Source organism: Mobula hypostoma, chromosome 22, assembly GCF_963921235.1.
Source record: "Mobula hypostoma chromosome 22, sMobHyp1.1, whole genome shotgun sequence".
Taxonomy (NCBI): Eukaryota; Metazoa; Chordata; class Chondrichthyes; order Myliobatiformes; family Myliobatidae; genus Mobula; species Mobula hypostoma.
The window spans coordinates 49,575,184-49,593,025 of record NC_086118.1 but is presented as its reverse complement, the minus strand read 5'-3'; the positions used below and the strand labels follow the sequence as shown (position 1 = coordinate 49,593,025).

General features: G+C 40.5%; 1 protein-coding gene across 1 annotated transcript in view; it reads right to left on the bottom strand.

Annotated features, from left to right (window-relative positions):
- The window catches only part of rptor (regulatory associated protein of MTOR, complex 1), a 500,247-nt gene that overhangs the window by 227,575 nt on the left and 254,830 nt on the right, over positions 1-17,842 (bottom strand). The window contains exons 10-13 of the mRNA XM_063030532.1: positions 17,029-17,104; positions 11,289-11,390; positions 7,816-7,899; positions 4,918-5,028 (exon numbers count right to left, since the gene is read on the bottom strand). Coding sequence (XP_062886602.1) covers positions 4,918-5,028; positions 7,816-7,899; positions 11,289-11,390; positions 17,029-17,104 — 373 coding nt within the window. The remainder of the gene's footprint in view (positions 1-4,917; positions 5,029-7,815; positions 7,900-11,288; positions 11,391-17,028; positions 17,105-17,842) is intronic.

The following is a 17,842-nucleotide window of genomic DNA, read 5'->3' as shown; positions in this document are numbered from 1 at the left end:
TAAAAAAAATACAAAACTGTCACTTTTTTCAAATGCTGCTTCACTGATTAAATCCTTCTTTCCAAAAAGGCAATTTTTTTTCTTAAGTTACCATGATATTCCTCTCTATGTCTCACTACCCAAATTACTTGTCAGAGAACTCAGGTACATAAGGACTTTGTCAATTATCTATTTTTAAAAAAATCTTAGTTGTGCTGATTTCATTGACATGTTTATGTTTAAAGTAATTATTAAAAGTTAATTATTAATAAAAATTATTATTTTATTATTGTGTTCTCTATCTTATTGGGATTTTTTTGTGTGATGCATCTTAAATATTGAAAACCCCATAAAAGATATATTTCTCTTTGCTCATCAGAACGATCAAATGAATTATACGGTACAGATAGGTCATGTAGCTTATGAAGTCTACTCATTCACTATGTAGGTAACTAATTTTGTTTCACCCTCAATTCTTCTTATTCCTCATAATCATCTGCAGTTTCCCCTTAATCCCTTCCATTCTACTGTTCTCAACCACTCTCCTACATGACCTGGGGATAGCTCAAGGCTTCATAGAGGCAATGGACTGCTTCTGAACTATAGTTATTGATGAAACATAGAAAATCATGTGCTCCACAAAGCAGCAATGATGATCCTGACTGCAACAGAGCACAGCTGCTGGAATGTGAAACAACACAAAATAAGCACTGGAGGAGCATCTCTCGAGGGAATTGGACAGTTGTCATTTTGGGTCCAGACTCTTCATTTGGACTCAGATGACTGGAAAATTGTTTGGATTAATATAGATCAACATAGCGGTTTGGTATCTGGAACAGGGCTACAAGTCTCAGTTAAAACCATGTTATGTTAGAACTGTACGCGCATGGATAACTTGTTTGAGGAATCAAGACAGTTCAGCAAAGAAGCTGTACCACACCTTAGTGTGTCACTAGCTTTTATAATGATGATCTGTGTAAGTTCAGTTGAAGTTTCTCTCGTTACTCTGTGGTGCAATTTGTGACTTCATTTTACTTAACAAAATGTAATATTTCAAACTTGCACACTGAGTTTCTAATTCAACAATTCCCATTCTGCAAAGTTTATGTCTGCTTGTGTATGTTGTTGATATCCTCAGTACTGGCCATTTCCACACCCAACCCAATTTTGCTAACACCAACAGATTTATAAGCTGTCACTCATATAGTTTGTGAAATCATTGACAGTTTCCACCTAGTAACAGGTTTACTGAAAGCAGAGGTTGGAAGGTTTTTGATTAGTAAGGGTGTCAAATGTTACAGAGAAAAGGCAGGAGAATGGGGTTGGAGGGATAATAAATCAGCCATGATGGAATGACAGAGCAGACCCTATAGATCAAATGCCCTAATTCTGCTCCTATCTCTTATGGTCTCATATCTTTACTCAGTCTCAGTTTTCAGTCATGAAATTACTCATTCCCACATCCCATTCCACCTTAGCAGAGATCACTGGAAACCATTAGGGGTCCTAAACAGCCCTTCCAGGTGAGGTGACACTTCGCCTGCGAGTCTGTTGGTGTCACTTACTAAGTTCGGTGCTCCCAGTGTGGCCTGCTGTACATCGGTGAGACCCGACAGAGATTAGGAGGCTGATTCGCCAAGCATCTACGCTCCGTCCGCCAGAACAAGTGGAATCTCCCAGTGGCCGCTCATTTTAATTCTACTTCCCATTCTGATATGTCCATCTATGGCCTCCTCCACTGTCATGGTGAGGCCACACTTAGGTTGGAGGAACAACACCTTATATTCCGTTTGGGTAGCCTCCATCCTGATGGCATGAACATCGATTTCCCCAAATTCCGGCAATGCCCCTCAAACCAACACCCCTTCCCCATTTCCCATCCCCTTTTCCCTCTCTCACTTCATCTTACCAGTGAACTTCCCAGCTCTTTATTTCATCTCTCCCCTCCAGGTTTTACCTATCACCTAGTGGTTCTCTTTCCCCTCCCCCACCTTTTAAATCTATTCTCAGCTTTTTCTCTCCAGTCCTGCTGAAAGGCTTTGGCCCGAAACATCGACTGTACTTTTTCCATAGATGGTGCCTGGCCTGCAGAGTTCCTCCAGCATTTTGAGTGTGTTGCTCAGATTTCCAGCATCTGCAGATTTTTTTTCTTGTGGATAAATTGCATCTACTCATTTAACCTTGAAATTATCCTCTTATTTCTACAGAGTTCAAAGATAATGGTCAACAAGTGTTTCCATTTGCTAACACTTCAGTATTTGCTCTGTTATCAATACCAAGTTACTACTCAATAGTTCTCAAACACACTAGGTTATCCTTTCTTAAGCAAACATATTATGTAAACTATCTGTATATCCACCAGCGCTAATGAATTAATACACCTGTTTCTTCTGCAGATACTTTGATAACATTTGGATGTAATATGTCCAGTCCATGGGTTTGTGCCTTGGTACTTTGTTATTTTTGTACTAATGATTTGTTCATTTCTAACCTCATATCCTAATTTCATTCTCACAACTATCACGCAAGGACTAAAGAAAAAAATGACTACTTCTACCATTTTATTGTTGTCCAAGATTTTATCTTCATCTGATCTCAACTCACTTTTCCTTGTTTTGATATTTATGACTGAAAGAGTATTTTGCTAGCTGTAACATCCTGTGATAACTGATTTCATCACTAATCTATGCAATCCCAATATTTTAAAACAATTCTTTCCCATCTTTCACATCTGCATTCCATACAAAGTGCATATATACATTTCACTCAATTTATTCCTTTAGTTTAAGTTACTCAGATTCTCTCATCAGGTTAATTTGTTTTGGTTTTTGGGATAATATACATCATGCAAGCTCCACTGAACATCATTTAAAATGCTTTGCACTGCAGCTCCACATCAGTATTTGGTAGTTCAGCTCATTGTTTCCTTTCGTTTTCTCAACTGAACTGATCAACATCAGCTTTTCTCCACTCTGTTCTTCAATATGCTTACGTCTTTCTCGCTTATTAGTTGAAGTGATGTAGCTTATGGATTGTTTTGCTAGATATTCTCCTACTCTAATCTGATCTCATTTATTCTAGAGACACAAGATTACTACAAATGATGAAATCTGAAGTAAGAAACAAGCATTTTTTTCCCTCCACAGATGTGGCCTGACCTGCTGAATTCCTCTGGCATCTTACGAGGAAGCATAATTTTAAGGTGATCGGAGGAAACTAAAGGGGGTTAGGTTTTTAACAGAGAGTGGTGGATGTGTGGAATGCACTACCAGGGCTGGTGGTAGAGACAGATACATTAGAAACATTTAAGAGACTCTTAGATAGGCACATGGATGAAAGATAAATGGGGGGTTAAGTAAGAGGGAAGGATTAAAATGATCTTAGAGTAGGTTAAAAGGTCAGCACAATATCATAGGCCAAAGGGCCTGTACTGTGCAGTAACGTTCTATTTTATATCTTGCTTGTTGCTCATTTATTCCTGGACACACTGGAGGAACTACTGCATATCCTTAATCATCTTTACTCATCTCTTCTAATGTCAGGGTAGTCAACAGACTCTCCCATCCTATTACTGATCTTGATTCACTTCCCCAATTTATTAGCACATTTCCTTCTCCACATCTCTTCCATAATTAAAGAGAATCCCAAGGTATTCTATACATCTATCAAGAGGATTAGGATAACTAGGGAGTGAGTAGAATCATTCAAGGATAAAGGAGGGAACATGTGCTTGGAGATGGAGGATGTGACTGAGGTCCTAAATGAATACTTTGCATCAATATTTACTGAGGAGAGAAAGTGGAGATTAAATAAGAGGGTAATGTTGGGTTCCTTAAAGAACACTAAGGTGCAAAAAATCCCCAGGACCTGATAGCATTATCCCCCAGGTTACAGAGTGGTTGGTAAGAAACATGCAGGGGGATCCAGAGATGGATTTACGATGCTCTGTAGGTGTGTCAGGACCAATCTTTCTAATAATTTCATAAAATATGAGGCCAGTACCACTGATCTCTAGTCACTGGATGTGGTGGGACATGTCCTCTTGGGTACTGGAACTAAGCAGGTAGCCCTGAACACCGCCAGAGATGGAGGACATTCATTGCTGCCCTAAAAGCCAGTGGCATAACGGAGAGTAAGAAAGTTACTGTGGATATTCTGCATCTGCAAAATCTCATGTTAAAGACTGACTTAGCAGCTCAGCAGCTGGTTCTTATGACTGTTCAGAACTAAGTACACTGAAGCCTTTTAAATTTTACAGACGATCAGGCAGGATAGCTTCAGTTTAGCTGGTAATGAGTTACACAAGCTTACTCATGCAGGTCTCAATATCACACCTAGCGGTACATTAGACGTGGCTTGGTGAAGAGTCCAGAAAGCGGGTGCAAATGAGAATGGGTGTGGAAACTGACCCGATGTTTGCAAAGGGAGTTATTCAGGAGCAGATGGCAGATGACGTAGAGCTGACAGAGCAGATTAGAACAAAGACCGACTCAGCAAAACATGGAAATGCACAGCACGGCTAAGAGGTCAACAGCATCTGGATAAGCGGAAGGATTTAGGACAATACAAAGGCATCGAATCATTAAATGGATCATCATTCATCCACAAGAAAGCTATTGCCCTGCTGTTACTATCCTCATTCCCTTCCTGTCAGTTTTTATTATAATTCCACAGATTCCAATACATTGCTAATATTAAATGAGTTGAATAATACTGTTAAGTTTCAGACTTACTAGTTTTGCAGGGTTCAGGATAAGATCCAAGAAAGACAACTACATAAGCACGTGGCAGAATGCAATTTGTACAAAAAAAAACTCACTTTGCACAAATAAGTTTCAGTTCTTGAGAAATCAAAAGAAATTCTGCATACTTTGCCCACATCCCAAATGAAATGTTTTCCATGCATTTCCTTTAAAATGAAACAACGATATTACTCACACTATCCACAGCCAAGATTTTGGCCCAGATGAAAACAAGAAGTGGCCTCAATTCCCGGGCTGAACTCTGAAGTAGTTTCAAAACATATGGAAAAATACCAACGGATAAAGCCTGTCAATGAAAAGCACACATGTCAATCTTGCTAATAATATCTTAAGCTTATATTTAAAAATTGGACCTGATTTCCAATGTATTAATACAAATGTTATGTTCTTCCAAGTAATGCTGCTGTATTTTCCAAAATAAATTCTAATAAGTTTTCTACTTATTTTTATTGGCGGCACAGGTGTGAAGCGGTTAGCGCAAGAGGTTACAGTGCCATCGATCACTGATCCAGGTTCAATTCCTGCTGCTGTCTGCAAAGAGCTTAGATGTTCTCTCCTTGACTCCAGCTAGCTGTGATGCTCTGGTTTCCCTTCACATTCCAACGTCAAATACGTGAGGGTTGGTGAGTTGTGGGCATGCTACGTTGGCAGCGGAAGCATGGCGATACTTGCTGGCTGGCCCCGGCACATCCTTAGACTGTTGGTCACCGATACAAAACGAAACATTTCATGGTGTTTCGATGTACATGTGACAAAAAAAGCTAATCTTTATAGAATGAGAAGGCTCCAAGGAGATGGGAGAAACTGGGAGGGGACAGACAGAAGAGGTAAAGGGTTGAAGGAGAAGGAATCTAACAGGAGCAGACAATGGGCCATTCCATTTTATTATTCTGGCTTCCACCCCCTTCCTTTTGCAGACCTGATAAAGGGTCTCAGCCCAGAGCGATGACGGTATATTCACCTCCAGAGACACCGCATGACCTGGTTAGTTCCTCTAGCATTTCGGCTTGATGGAAGGAGCCAGGGGGTGGCAGTGAGGCCTGTAACCAGTGGTGTGCTACAGGGGTCAGTGCCAGGCCCTCTATTGTTTAGAAGATGTACTAATGATTCGGATATTAGACGGCATGGCTGCTGTATAAAAGACAATGATGAAGGTTGCATAAGTTTACACAGGATCTAGATAAAACAAGAAAGTGGGCAAAGGGCGAAGGAAGATCCTTAGTTCAGATAGATGATATGGGATGTATTTTGGGAAGGATATATGCAGTGTAAGACAGGGTCCTCGGGAGTGCTGTAAATCACTCCCTGTAAATCAGTTCCCTGAATGTGGTGACACAGTCAGACAGGGTGGTGAAGACAGCACAGGGCTGTGGACAGAGCATTGTATACACAAGTCGGGATGTCTTGTTGCAGCTATACCAAGTGCTGTTGAGACCGCAAATGGAATATACTGTGTGCAGTGCTGGAAATTACACACACACAGTGCTGAAGGAACTCAGCAGCTCAGGCAGCGTCAAGGGATGCTATGATCAATGATATCTGTGAACTCTTTATTCCCCACCAAAGCCTAACCTGCTGAGTTCTGTTTACTTATTTTTATTTAGAGATACATCGTGGAACAGGCCCCTCCAGCCCCCCAGCAACTCAACTACTTTACACTAGCCTAACTGCAGAATCATTTACAATGACCTGTTAACCTACTAAGGGCTGATTTGTACTTGTGTGTACAGGCTACGCCGTAGGCCTGATTTATACTTTTGCGTAGCCCTATGCTGTAGTGAGCACACGTAGTTGTGTCTGCGTCGCTCTGCAATTCACCACCACAATGCTAGTTGCCGGTGGGGTTTCTATGCCACTGTGTTGAGTTTCTTCGTGACAGGCATGGACGAAGAAATGCATTTCAAATATTTTCCAATGTCGGCAGGTAGATTTGACAATTTGGTTCATCTACTCCATCCATTTATTTCGCATCAGTGTACAGACGTGGCGGAGAAGAGCAACCGGAAATGCGTAGGAGGAAATGCGATGCTACCAAGCGGACCAATCACAATTATTGTGGTCTGCGTCGCCACGACGCATTAGTTACATTTTTGGGGAGGTGCACGTCACCCTACGGTGTAGGGTATGCGGTACCTACGGCGTACATTTGACGTAGAAGTATAAATTGGGCTTAACTGTAGGTCTTTGGAACGTGAGAGGAAACTGGAGCACCCCAGAGGAAACCCATGCGGTCACAGGAAGAATGTACAAACTCCTTACAGACAGCGCTGGAACTGAACTCGGAACTCCGATGCTCCGCAGTATAATAGCATTGCGCCAAGTGCCTCATCAATCTTGAGAAAGTGAAGAGAGGTTTTACAATGAAGTTGACAGACTTGAATTAGAAGGAGAAACTGGAGTTTGAGGGATCACCTTACAAAAGTATATAAAATCATGAGGGGCTTAGACAAGATGAATGTCACACTTCTCCAGAGCAGGGAAGTGTAAAACTAGAGCACAGATTTAAATCTTTCGCTTCTCACTTTACAAGGAAACTGAGGTGTAAGTATTTCCACACAGAAGGCGGTGGTTATATAGAGCGAGCTGCCAGAGGAAGTAATAAAGCGGGTAAAATTTCAACATTTAAAAGATATTTGTACAGTTTCATGAATAGCAAAGGCTAAAGGAAATGTTGGCCAATTAACAGATATGTAGGACTAGCTCATGAAGGCACCTTGGTTGGCAGGACAAGAAGGGTGGAAGGACTTGTTTCTGTGCTGTATAACTCTATTGACTATGACTAAAATTATACAAAAACGACACAATACCAAGACTGAATTGGTCTTTTAGATATTCTGAAGTCGCCAGTTGCATCTTATTTAAATTTATCCTCTTTAACTGTAAAAAGGCAACAGAATATAACTTATCATAGTATATCATGTCGTATATATCAGATAGCTTAGAATACCAGTGTTATTTGCTGTTTAACAGTGTAAGAGAGACAGAAATAAATGAACTTAAAAGAATCATCATATTCCCAAACTGAGGAATAAATGAGACTGTTGAATCCCTTATAATAGAATTGGATACATACTAGACTCACGGCCCAGGGTCCCAAGTCCAAAAACCTTCCCAGCAAATCGAGTGCTCGCAGACGATGGACTTGGCTAAGCAATACCTAACAGAGGCAAAAGATAGGAAGTAATTAACAAGAGAAAAATGTGTTTCGTTGGGTACAGGCAACTTGCAGCATCATCCATTTTACAGAGTAGCCTGGAGAGAAATGTCTAAACTATGGAATACATTTCTTTACATTTTGAACCAAAGACCTAACAACAAGCTATCTTAATACTTCTGCTGAATACTGTCCTAGTTATAAATACAGTCATTTGAACTAGAAGGTTTACAGAGGCACTCAGGAACAGTGTGAAGCCATTCAGCCCATCAGGACACATCTACATTCATTAAGATCATGATTATTCCATCTGAGCATCTTTGCTCCATATCCCATGATCTTAGCCTCATACAAATCTACCGTTCTGTTTTGAGAAGTTCAATTGATACATCACTCTGATCATTTTGGAGGAGAAAATTTTCTGCTACTGTGTTTTAAACCTATGATCTTTTGTCAGAACCTTGAAAAGTTCTAATGAAAAGTCACTGGTTGCAAACTTTATAAACACAAGAGATTCTGCAGAAGCTGGAAATTTTAAGCAACACACACACACACACACACAAAGTGCTGGAGGAACTCAGCAGTTCAGACAGCAGCTATGGCCAGCACCCTTCAGGAGTGACTCTTCCTCACACCTGAAGGATCTTGACCTGAAACATTTACTTTTTATTCCTCTCCATAGATGCTGCCTAAACTCCTGAGCTCTTCCAGAATTTTGTGTGTTGATCCAAAAACATTAACTGTTTCTTGCTTCTTCAGTGATACTTGAACTGCTCAGTATTTCTATCATTTTCTGTTTTATTTCAGATTTCCAGCACCTGCAGCAATCAGCATTTTAATTATAATCCTGAATATTTTCTTGAGTCCACAGTCATGTTATTCTTTATGAATTATGCATATTATTGGTTAGGTCACCATGATTTCTGTGCAGTTCGTGACTACTTCTTGCAACAGCTCATTAGAAAGAATCTTATCATACTCCTACAGAATGAGCTGGCAGAGAAAAGAGATGTCAAAGCTCCCAATTTGGAATTTAAATGGGAATTAGGAACAATGAAGGAAGGGAAGCAGGATAATTTAAATGAAATTTTATGGAACTAAAATTTGCGTACCATAATTGAAGTAGAAATGGCAGCACAGAAAGAAACAGTGCTGCCCATCTTGGTGAAAATCTTAGCTACGCTGCATCAAGGAACTGTGATAGAAGGTTCCAACAGGAGATTAGAAAGACAGTGTCATAGATGTACTTGCAAGCATTATCTAAAAGATGATTTACACCCAGTACCTCAGAATTAGAGGTACAGTTATTCTTACATATTTCACTAAGAGGGAGAGAGGTTCTTGGAATAAGAGTTTGATAAACAAAATTCAGGCAGTGGCATGGAAAAAGATGAGCAACAGGGTCCCGTTATTGTCCAGACGCCGATACTGAAGATTGAAGCCTGAAAGTCAGCTGGAAGTCGTAGCCCAAAGGCCTGTCATGCAGTTATACGACTGTCAGTGTGTATGGGTGGGAGAGGAAAAGGGCTTGTATTGCTGTGCTCTGCTGAACATGGTGGGCATGCTATGTTGGCGCCAGAATGTGCGACAGCATTTGCGGACTGCATACGGCACATCCTCAGGTATGTTGTAGTTAATACGAGTGACGCACTTCACTGTATGTTTCAATATACGTGTGATAAATAAAGCTGACAGTAGCTGTAGATCCTCCTCCCACTCTTCTGTTTATTTTCCTTCAGTCTATTCCCCTAGTATCAGTTTCTATCATATCTGATCTGATTACAACAACGTCAACACCAGTGACTTAAGTTAGCTTTTTCTTTCTTTCACCATAACTTTCTCTCCAGTTGGCACGAGTCTTAACTGAGTCTTCTACATTTCCCACACTTCTGCACTCACCCCAAAAAATTGGGTCCACTTGATTTCAATTTCCAGCCCATTCAGCTGCAACTTTCCGCCAGTAGATACATTTTTCCCTTCCCGAACCATCCTTGTTCAGCATTTTGAACATACCATTCTTGGTCACCGTCTTCCCTGTCCACTAACTACTCCTCTTCACATGGCTCTTTCCCCATGTAACTGAGGGAAATGCAACTCCTATCCCCTTAATTCTTCCCTTCTCACAATGCAGGGATCCAAAGAGTCCATCCAGGGAAAAAAATGATCCACCCTCACTTCTAATATAGCATATTTCATTTATGCTTCACAGCAAGCCACCTCTGTGCTAGAGATGCCAAATAGACACTGGGTGACTGTTTTGTGAAAGACCTCAATTCAGTTTACAAGGCTGATGCCCAGTTTCCAGTTTGCCGACATCTTTAACTCTGCATCACACTACTACCACACAATGCTTTTGTGTAGATTGTACTAGGACACTCACATCTCTCTGAATCTCAGAGCTCTGCAATCCCTGGATGTTCAAATAATTGCATCTTGTTTCATTTCCCTGGCAAAATGCATAACTCTACTTTTTCCCGTATTATTCTCTATTTGTCAGATCTTCGGTCAACCATCCAAATATCAACACTCCTTCGTACTTTCCTTACGTCCTCGTCAAAACTTAACAGTACCTTCTTATCTACCTTTCAGCCATCAGAAAATTTAGCTTGTGTCTTCGGCGACATCATTTATATAAATTGTAAATCGTTGAGGCTGCAGCATTTACATTCGTGGATTAGGAAAAAAACTCATTATCTACTCTCTGTTCCCAAATAGCTAGCCATCATTTATCCAACCTATATTTGCCTCCTTTTATTTTCTATAATAACCTTTGATGTTTTAATAATCTCCAGGGCCAGGGAGGACAAGGAGAAATGAAGTAGTGAACCTATCATTTACAATAAGTAAATTCAAGCATGTTACATGCACCAGTACATGAATCTCATTTGTTGTGCATTCAAATTCAATAATGGTATTTCACTAGAAGCGATCAATTAACCGAATACTCCAAACTATGGTTTTCATGCCTAAAACATTAAATGATTCATTTCTCAGCAAACTCATTGTAGAATTATTCGAAAATAAAATTCAAAAATAATGAGTTTTAAGGGCATATACCACAACTATATTTGACCCAGTATATTAGTTAAGGGGAATGATTCATTATTTCTGATCACATATCCAAGCATACTTGAAATGGTGAACACTAATCATTTTTCCAAATATATTATGCAGTCTACTCGCAGGATGTTACTGAATTGAAGTTTTAATTCTAAAACTCAAATATATAAAGTCTAACAGACCATTGTATTTTTGTTTATATATGCTTGTGCTAAATTAGAAATTTCTGAGCCATCCACATATATCAGTTTAAAAATAAAATTAACCCACAGTCTTTCAGAGTTGATTGAACACTTTCTGTTCCATCACAGACACTTTGCTATTATGCTCACCTGCAGAACAATTGGCAACTGCTCGGGGGGATTCCTGTTCTCAACGCCCATTGTCAGCCACACTTGGAATGCTGTGAGCTGCTCGGCAAAAAATGGACTGTGCTGCAAAAGATATTCATGACAACAGGCATCATTGCAAAGATTTATCCTCTACTTAATTCTACAAGTACTTTCTATGCCCTAATCAACCAAAAATTATTTGATCTTCATCTTCATAAGTTTTATGATATATTCACATCTTAAGGACAAGATGCGAAGGAGGAGAAGATGGCGACGCGACGGCAGCGCGTGCGGCCACTAGGGGGTGATGTCTATTATCTGTCAAGTAGGGGACCGTGCACAATCCTGATTTGATGGAGACGGACGTGAGAGTACGGAGGAACATCTGGAAAACTTCTGAAATGCCCGCTTCGCTGCCGCTGCTACTGAGTGGTAACCGGAATCGCTGGAGCAGAAGGCCCTGAAATTCTTGGCTTTGCGTGTTTCAGCGGCCGGGGCGAGGTCGAAGGCGCTCGGCAGAGGATGGCGCTCGGGAGGCTGTATCAGAGAGGCTGGTCGGAAGCTCAAAGTTTTCGGACGGATGGACTCAGTGTCAGCTGGGGTCGGCTGCTTCCAAGGCATCGGCAAGTTGACGGTGCCTGAAGGTTTATGGCAGGGAGTTTCTCCCTTTTGCTGCCTGCTATTGGGGACTTAGGAGTCGACCGACTCGGGGACTTTAGAGATTTTATTTACCGTGCCCAAGGTTTGTTCTTCATCAAATTATGGTATTGCTTTGCACTGCTGTAACTATATGTTACAATTATGTGGTTCTGTCAGTGTTAGTCTTTGGTTTGTTCTGTTTTCTGTGATATCACTCTGGAGAAACATTGCATCATTTTTTAATGCATGTATGCATTTCTAAACGACAATAAAAGAGGACTGAGTGTTCTCATAATCTAGAACTTTATAAGCGTTGATGAGCAGAGGGACTTGGGAACCAAGTTCATAGCTGTCTGAAAGTGGCTGCACAGGTTGTCAGGGTGGTTAAGGAGGTGTATGGCATGCTTGTCTTTATTAGTCAAGGATTGAACTCAAAAGCCAGTAAGTTATATTGCAGCTTTATAAAACTCTGGTAGGCTGTATCTGAAGTATTACAAACAGTTCTTGTTGCCCCCATTATAGGACAGATGTCGAGGCTTTGACAGAATGACCAGGATGCCGCATGGATCAGAGGGGGTGTGCTATCATGAAAGGCTGGACAAACTTGAGTTGTTTTCACAGGAACGACAAAAGCTGAGGGGAGATCTGGGAACGGTTTATATGGTTATGAGAGGCATAGATCGAGCAGACAGGCAGCATCTTTTTCCCGGGGTTGACATGTCTAATACCAGAGGGCGTGCATTTAAAGTGCGGGGGGTAATTTCAAAAGAGATGCCAGGGGCAAATTGTTCTTTTGTTTTACAGAGTGGTGGTTGTCTGGAATGTGCTGCCGGGGTGGTGTTAGAGGCAGAAATATTAGACACTTTTAAAAGATATATGGATAGACAAATACATGTAAGAAAAATAGAAGGATATGGGCAATGTACAGGCAGAAGAAATTAGTTTAGGTGGCCATTTGTTTACTAATTTAATTGATTTGGAGAACATTCTGGGCTGAAGGCTTGTTCCTCTGCTGTACTGTTCTACATTCCATGTCATTGCCTTTGAAAATGGGTAGGCTACAATGAATTAATTGGTGGTGAACTGAAAGCTCTAGGAGGCTTAAAGGATATGGTAAAAGAGTGACTTCCATGAGTAAAACTTGTTCCTTCTGCAGAGATGGTAAAATCCCATTACTTTAAGACCACAAGGCATAGGAGCAGAATTAGGCCATTTGGCCTATTGGGTCTGTTCTGCCATTCCATCATGGCTAATCTATTACTTCTTTCAACCCCATTCTCCTGCCTTCTTCCTGTAACCTTATTTATCAAGAAACTATAAACCTCCACCTTAAATATACCCAATGACTTGTGACAATGAATTCCACAGATTTACTACCCTATGGCTGAATAAATGCCTCATCTCTGGTCTAAAGGGACGACCTTGTATTCTGAAGCTGTGCCCTCAGATCCTAGACTCCCCACTATAGGAAACATCCTCCATATCCACTCTATCGAGGCCATAAGACAATAAATTATAGCAGAAGCTGGCCAGTTGGCCCATCGAGTCTGCTCTGGCATTTCATCATGGTTATTTATTTCCCTCTCAGCCCCGGTCTCCCGCATTTTCCCGGTATCCCTTCATGCCCTGACTAACAAGATAGACAAAGGAGAATCAGTTGATGTTGTGTACTTGGATTTTCAGAAGGCCTTTGACAAGGTGCCACACATGAGGCTGCTTAACATGCTATGCGCCCAAGGTACTACAGGAAAAATTCCAGCATGAATAAAGCAGGGCCTGAATGGCAGGAGGCAAAAAGTGGGAATAAAGGGAGCTTTTTCTGACTGGCTGCCAGTGACTAGTGGTGTTCCACAGTGATCTGTGTTGGGACCGATTCATTTTACATTATGTGTCAATGATTTGAATGATGGAATTGATGGCGTTGTTACAAAATTTGCAGACGATATGAATATAGGTGAAGGAACAAGTAGTTTTACGGAAGTAGAGAGACTACACAAGGACTTGGGCAGATTAGGAGAATGGGCAAAGAAATGACAGATGAAAAGACAGTGTTGGGTGTATGGTCATGCACTTTGGTAGAAGAAATGAAAGAGTTGACAATTTTCTAAATGGAGATAAGATACAAAACACTGAGGCACAAAGGGACTTGGGAGTCCTCGTGCAGGATTGAATGGCCTGTCATATGAAAAGTGTTTGATTGCTCTGGGCCTGTATTCACTAGAATTTAGAAGAATGAGGGGTGCCCTCATTGAAATCTGTCGAATGGTGAAAGGCCTTAATAGAGTGCATGTGGAGACGGTGTTTCCTCTGATGTGACGGTCTAAGACCAGAGGACACAATCTCAGAATAGAGGTATCCTATTAGAATGGAGATGAGGAGGAATAACTTTAGTCAGAGAGTGGTGAATCTGTGAAATTATTTGCCACAGGCAGCTGTGGAGGCCAAATCTTTATGTATATTTAAGTAAGAGGATGATAGATTCATGACTGGTAGGGCATGAAGTGGTATAGGAAGAAAGGAGAAGATGGAGCTGGGGGAAAATTGGATTAGTGATGATGAAATGTCAGAGCAGACATGATGGACCAAGTGAACTAATTCTGTTCCTATATCTTATGGTCTTATGGACTAATCAATAATCTATCAGTCTCTGCCTTAAATATACCCTTGGCCTACACAGCTGCCTGTGGCAATGAATTCCACAGATTCACCACTCTCTGGCTAAAGAATTTCCTCCCTACCTACATTATTAATGGGCATCCCTCTATTCTGAGGCTGTGTCAGGTTTTAGATTCACGGACCATAAGAAACATGCTCTCCAAATCTACTATGTCAAGGCCTTTCAACATTTAATAGATTTCAATGATATCCCCTCCTCATTGTTCTGAATTCCAGTGAGTACAGGCCCAGAGCCATCAAAAGCTCCTCATAAGACAAGCCTTTCAATCCTGGAATTCTTTTCTTGGACCTTCTTTGAATCCTCTCCAATGTAAGCACATGCTTCCTTATAGATAAGGGTCATATAACTGATCACAATACTCCAAATGAAGCCTCAACAGTGCCTTAACATTTAACACCACATCCTTGTTTTTATATCCTAAACCTCTCATACAGCCTCTCAAATGCTAACATTGCATTTGCGTTCCTCGCCATCGATTCAACCTGCAAATTAACCTTTAGGGAATCCTGCGTGAGGACCCTCAGGTCTCTTTGCATCTCCGACTTTTGAATTTTCTCTTCATTTGGAAAATAGTCTGGGCTTTTACTTCTACCAAAGTGCATGACCATACACTTCCATTCACTGCATTTCATCTGCTTTTCAATATTTGATATAGGTTTCAACGAGATTCCTCCTCGTTCTTCTAAACCCCAAGAGTACAGGCCTAGAGCATCAAATAGAGTAACCCTGTCATTCCTGGTATCATTCCAGTCCCTGTCATTCCCGGTATCATTCCAGTGAACCTCCTCTGGACTCTCTCCAATGCCAGTACAATCCATTCTTACAAAGATGAGGGCCCCAAAGTTGGACGGGAAGGGTGCTAAGTTATAGTGTTCCTAACTAATAAATTGAATTTTTTTTTCAATTGCTCATCTTAATTTAAAAAGAGAAGTGGGAGCAAGTGAAGAGCATGCACAACAGGAAACAAAATAAAGTAGAATGAATCTCAGGCAAAATTTAAACAAACTTTGAGTTTATGTATTTGTACATATTGAAAGGTTATGATTTTTAAAGGCGGTAATTTTAAGATGCAATTTTAATCCATCCTGGTGGTAATAGTGAGGGATCACCATGTTAAGTCTCATGCTCTCTTCAACCTGAGCTGGTACTATATAAAGTAAAAAGACATGCAAATATTATCTTGGGGAATGGTTATTAATCCAGTGAGTGCTAGCAACTACATTTGCAATATCAATAACACAGAAAAGCCACAGTAGGACACCTTGAGGTATAAGAAAAATTATCAGATATCAATAGAAATGTACAGAGGTGTTACCATGACCTTGGTCAAAGAAGTGCATTTCTAAAATGATATGATGGAAAAGCATTGAAAAATCAAAGGCACTAGGGAACTTGGAACCAAACAACATCAGTAACATAGGATTCTTGAGCAGGTACGAAAGCAGCAGCTTCAGAGACTGTACAGTTAAAAAGTTCTGGAAGAATCAAAGATGCTTAATGGCACTGCGGACAACATCAAAATGGAAGAGTTTCGTGGTATATAGGTCAAAGCAGAAGTGTTGTTAAAGACAGCGAGGAAAGAGGATAATGATAAGAACACAAACTTTGTGGTACGGTTGAAATCCCTAGCTAAAGAATTTCCATAATGCTAACAGGATGTGTGCATGTCTTTCGAGACAGCACCATCAAAATAAATTCTCTATGGCTGCTACTCAGAGATAATGTTTTAGGGTGATGACATTTCATTACAAGTTAGAAATTCACCTCTTTTTTTTTTGCCAAGCAAGGGGAAGGTGAACTAAAGGGAAGACCATCAGGGTGGAGTAAAACAATTCAAAATACTTCATATCAAAAGAATTGATATTGGGGGAAAAGTCTAACTTGCAGTAACTGCAGCAAGGCATTCAAATTGTTTACTGCTACAAAAATGTGTTTTAAAAAAATAGCTAGATTCAAGTGGCCATAAGACCATAGGACCCTGGAGCAGAAATGGCCCATTCAGCCCTCCAAATCTACACCACTGAAACCTACTGCAGAAACACTGAGCAGCTTCTGGAAAATGTAGAATTAGCTACACTACTTTTACTAGAAATTTACTGAGCAATTATACATATATAGGTGATTATACAAAAATTCCAAGCAAGCATAGGGGTTAAACAAGAACGTGAGAAAAAAATACCAGAATAATATCAATTCTACACACTAATCAAACAGTGCTAACATAATTTAGCACTTCATTAAACTCACGAGGGGGGTGTTCTCCCACCTAATAACCAATGACAAGCATTTATAACACAGTTCAAGTAATCACTTTAATTATTTCAGATTATATTAACCAGAATAATTACAGGATATTACATGTAAGATTTTTCATTTTAAGAATAGGTGATTACAATGTTTTTTAAATCAAGACAGGCAACTCACCCTGAAAGCTGTTCCCTCTTCTATAATGGTGGGTAGTTGGGAAAGGCAAATATCCACTGCGAGATCCCAAGCTTGCCTGCAAAGCAATTCAGAAATTCAAACATTGAAGATTTTAAGAGCGATGTGTATTTATTGTTCTAGCTTCTTTGTTAGTGTTCCTACGGCCCTCTTTGAGATTAAATAGCTGGCAAAATATAGCCTCTGTTCCCTTAAGATCCAGTAAGAGGTCAGACACAGCAGCTTCACAGAGACAACCAAAGGTGCTATTGTCTTTTTTAAACTTATTTTTTACCATCAACAGACAGTAAGTAACTTCCATATTGCCATGGAATATTTCTGGCATCTTTTCTCCAGAACAGCAAATAGACCATATCTGTGTTAGGGTGTCTTCTGGAGTTATGGTATATAGCAAATACTAATTTCAACAGCAACCAATCTTCAGACCTGAACATGGATTGTAGGTTGAATTGAAAATGCAGCTCTGAACAATGGTCTTCCTGGAACTGCAGATTGGGGTTGATTGTAAACCAGGAAACACTCATTCACATGAGATGTCCGCATATGCATGAATGCAGCTAGAGAGTTAGTGGGGATTAACATTCATTTTGAGTGTCTGGAGTGTTGATGTGAAGATCATAAGACCCTGCTGGACATTAAAAACTAAAGGCATTGCAGGTCAACCCCATCAGCAAGTTGGTCATTGGCAGAAGATCCGAAGGAGCTGGACTTGGTGTGGGTCGTGCTGCTGCCTACGTCAGAGAGGCATCGGTACACGAAGGCTGTCTGCAGTCTAACAGCAAGTGATCATCTTAGT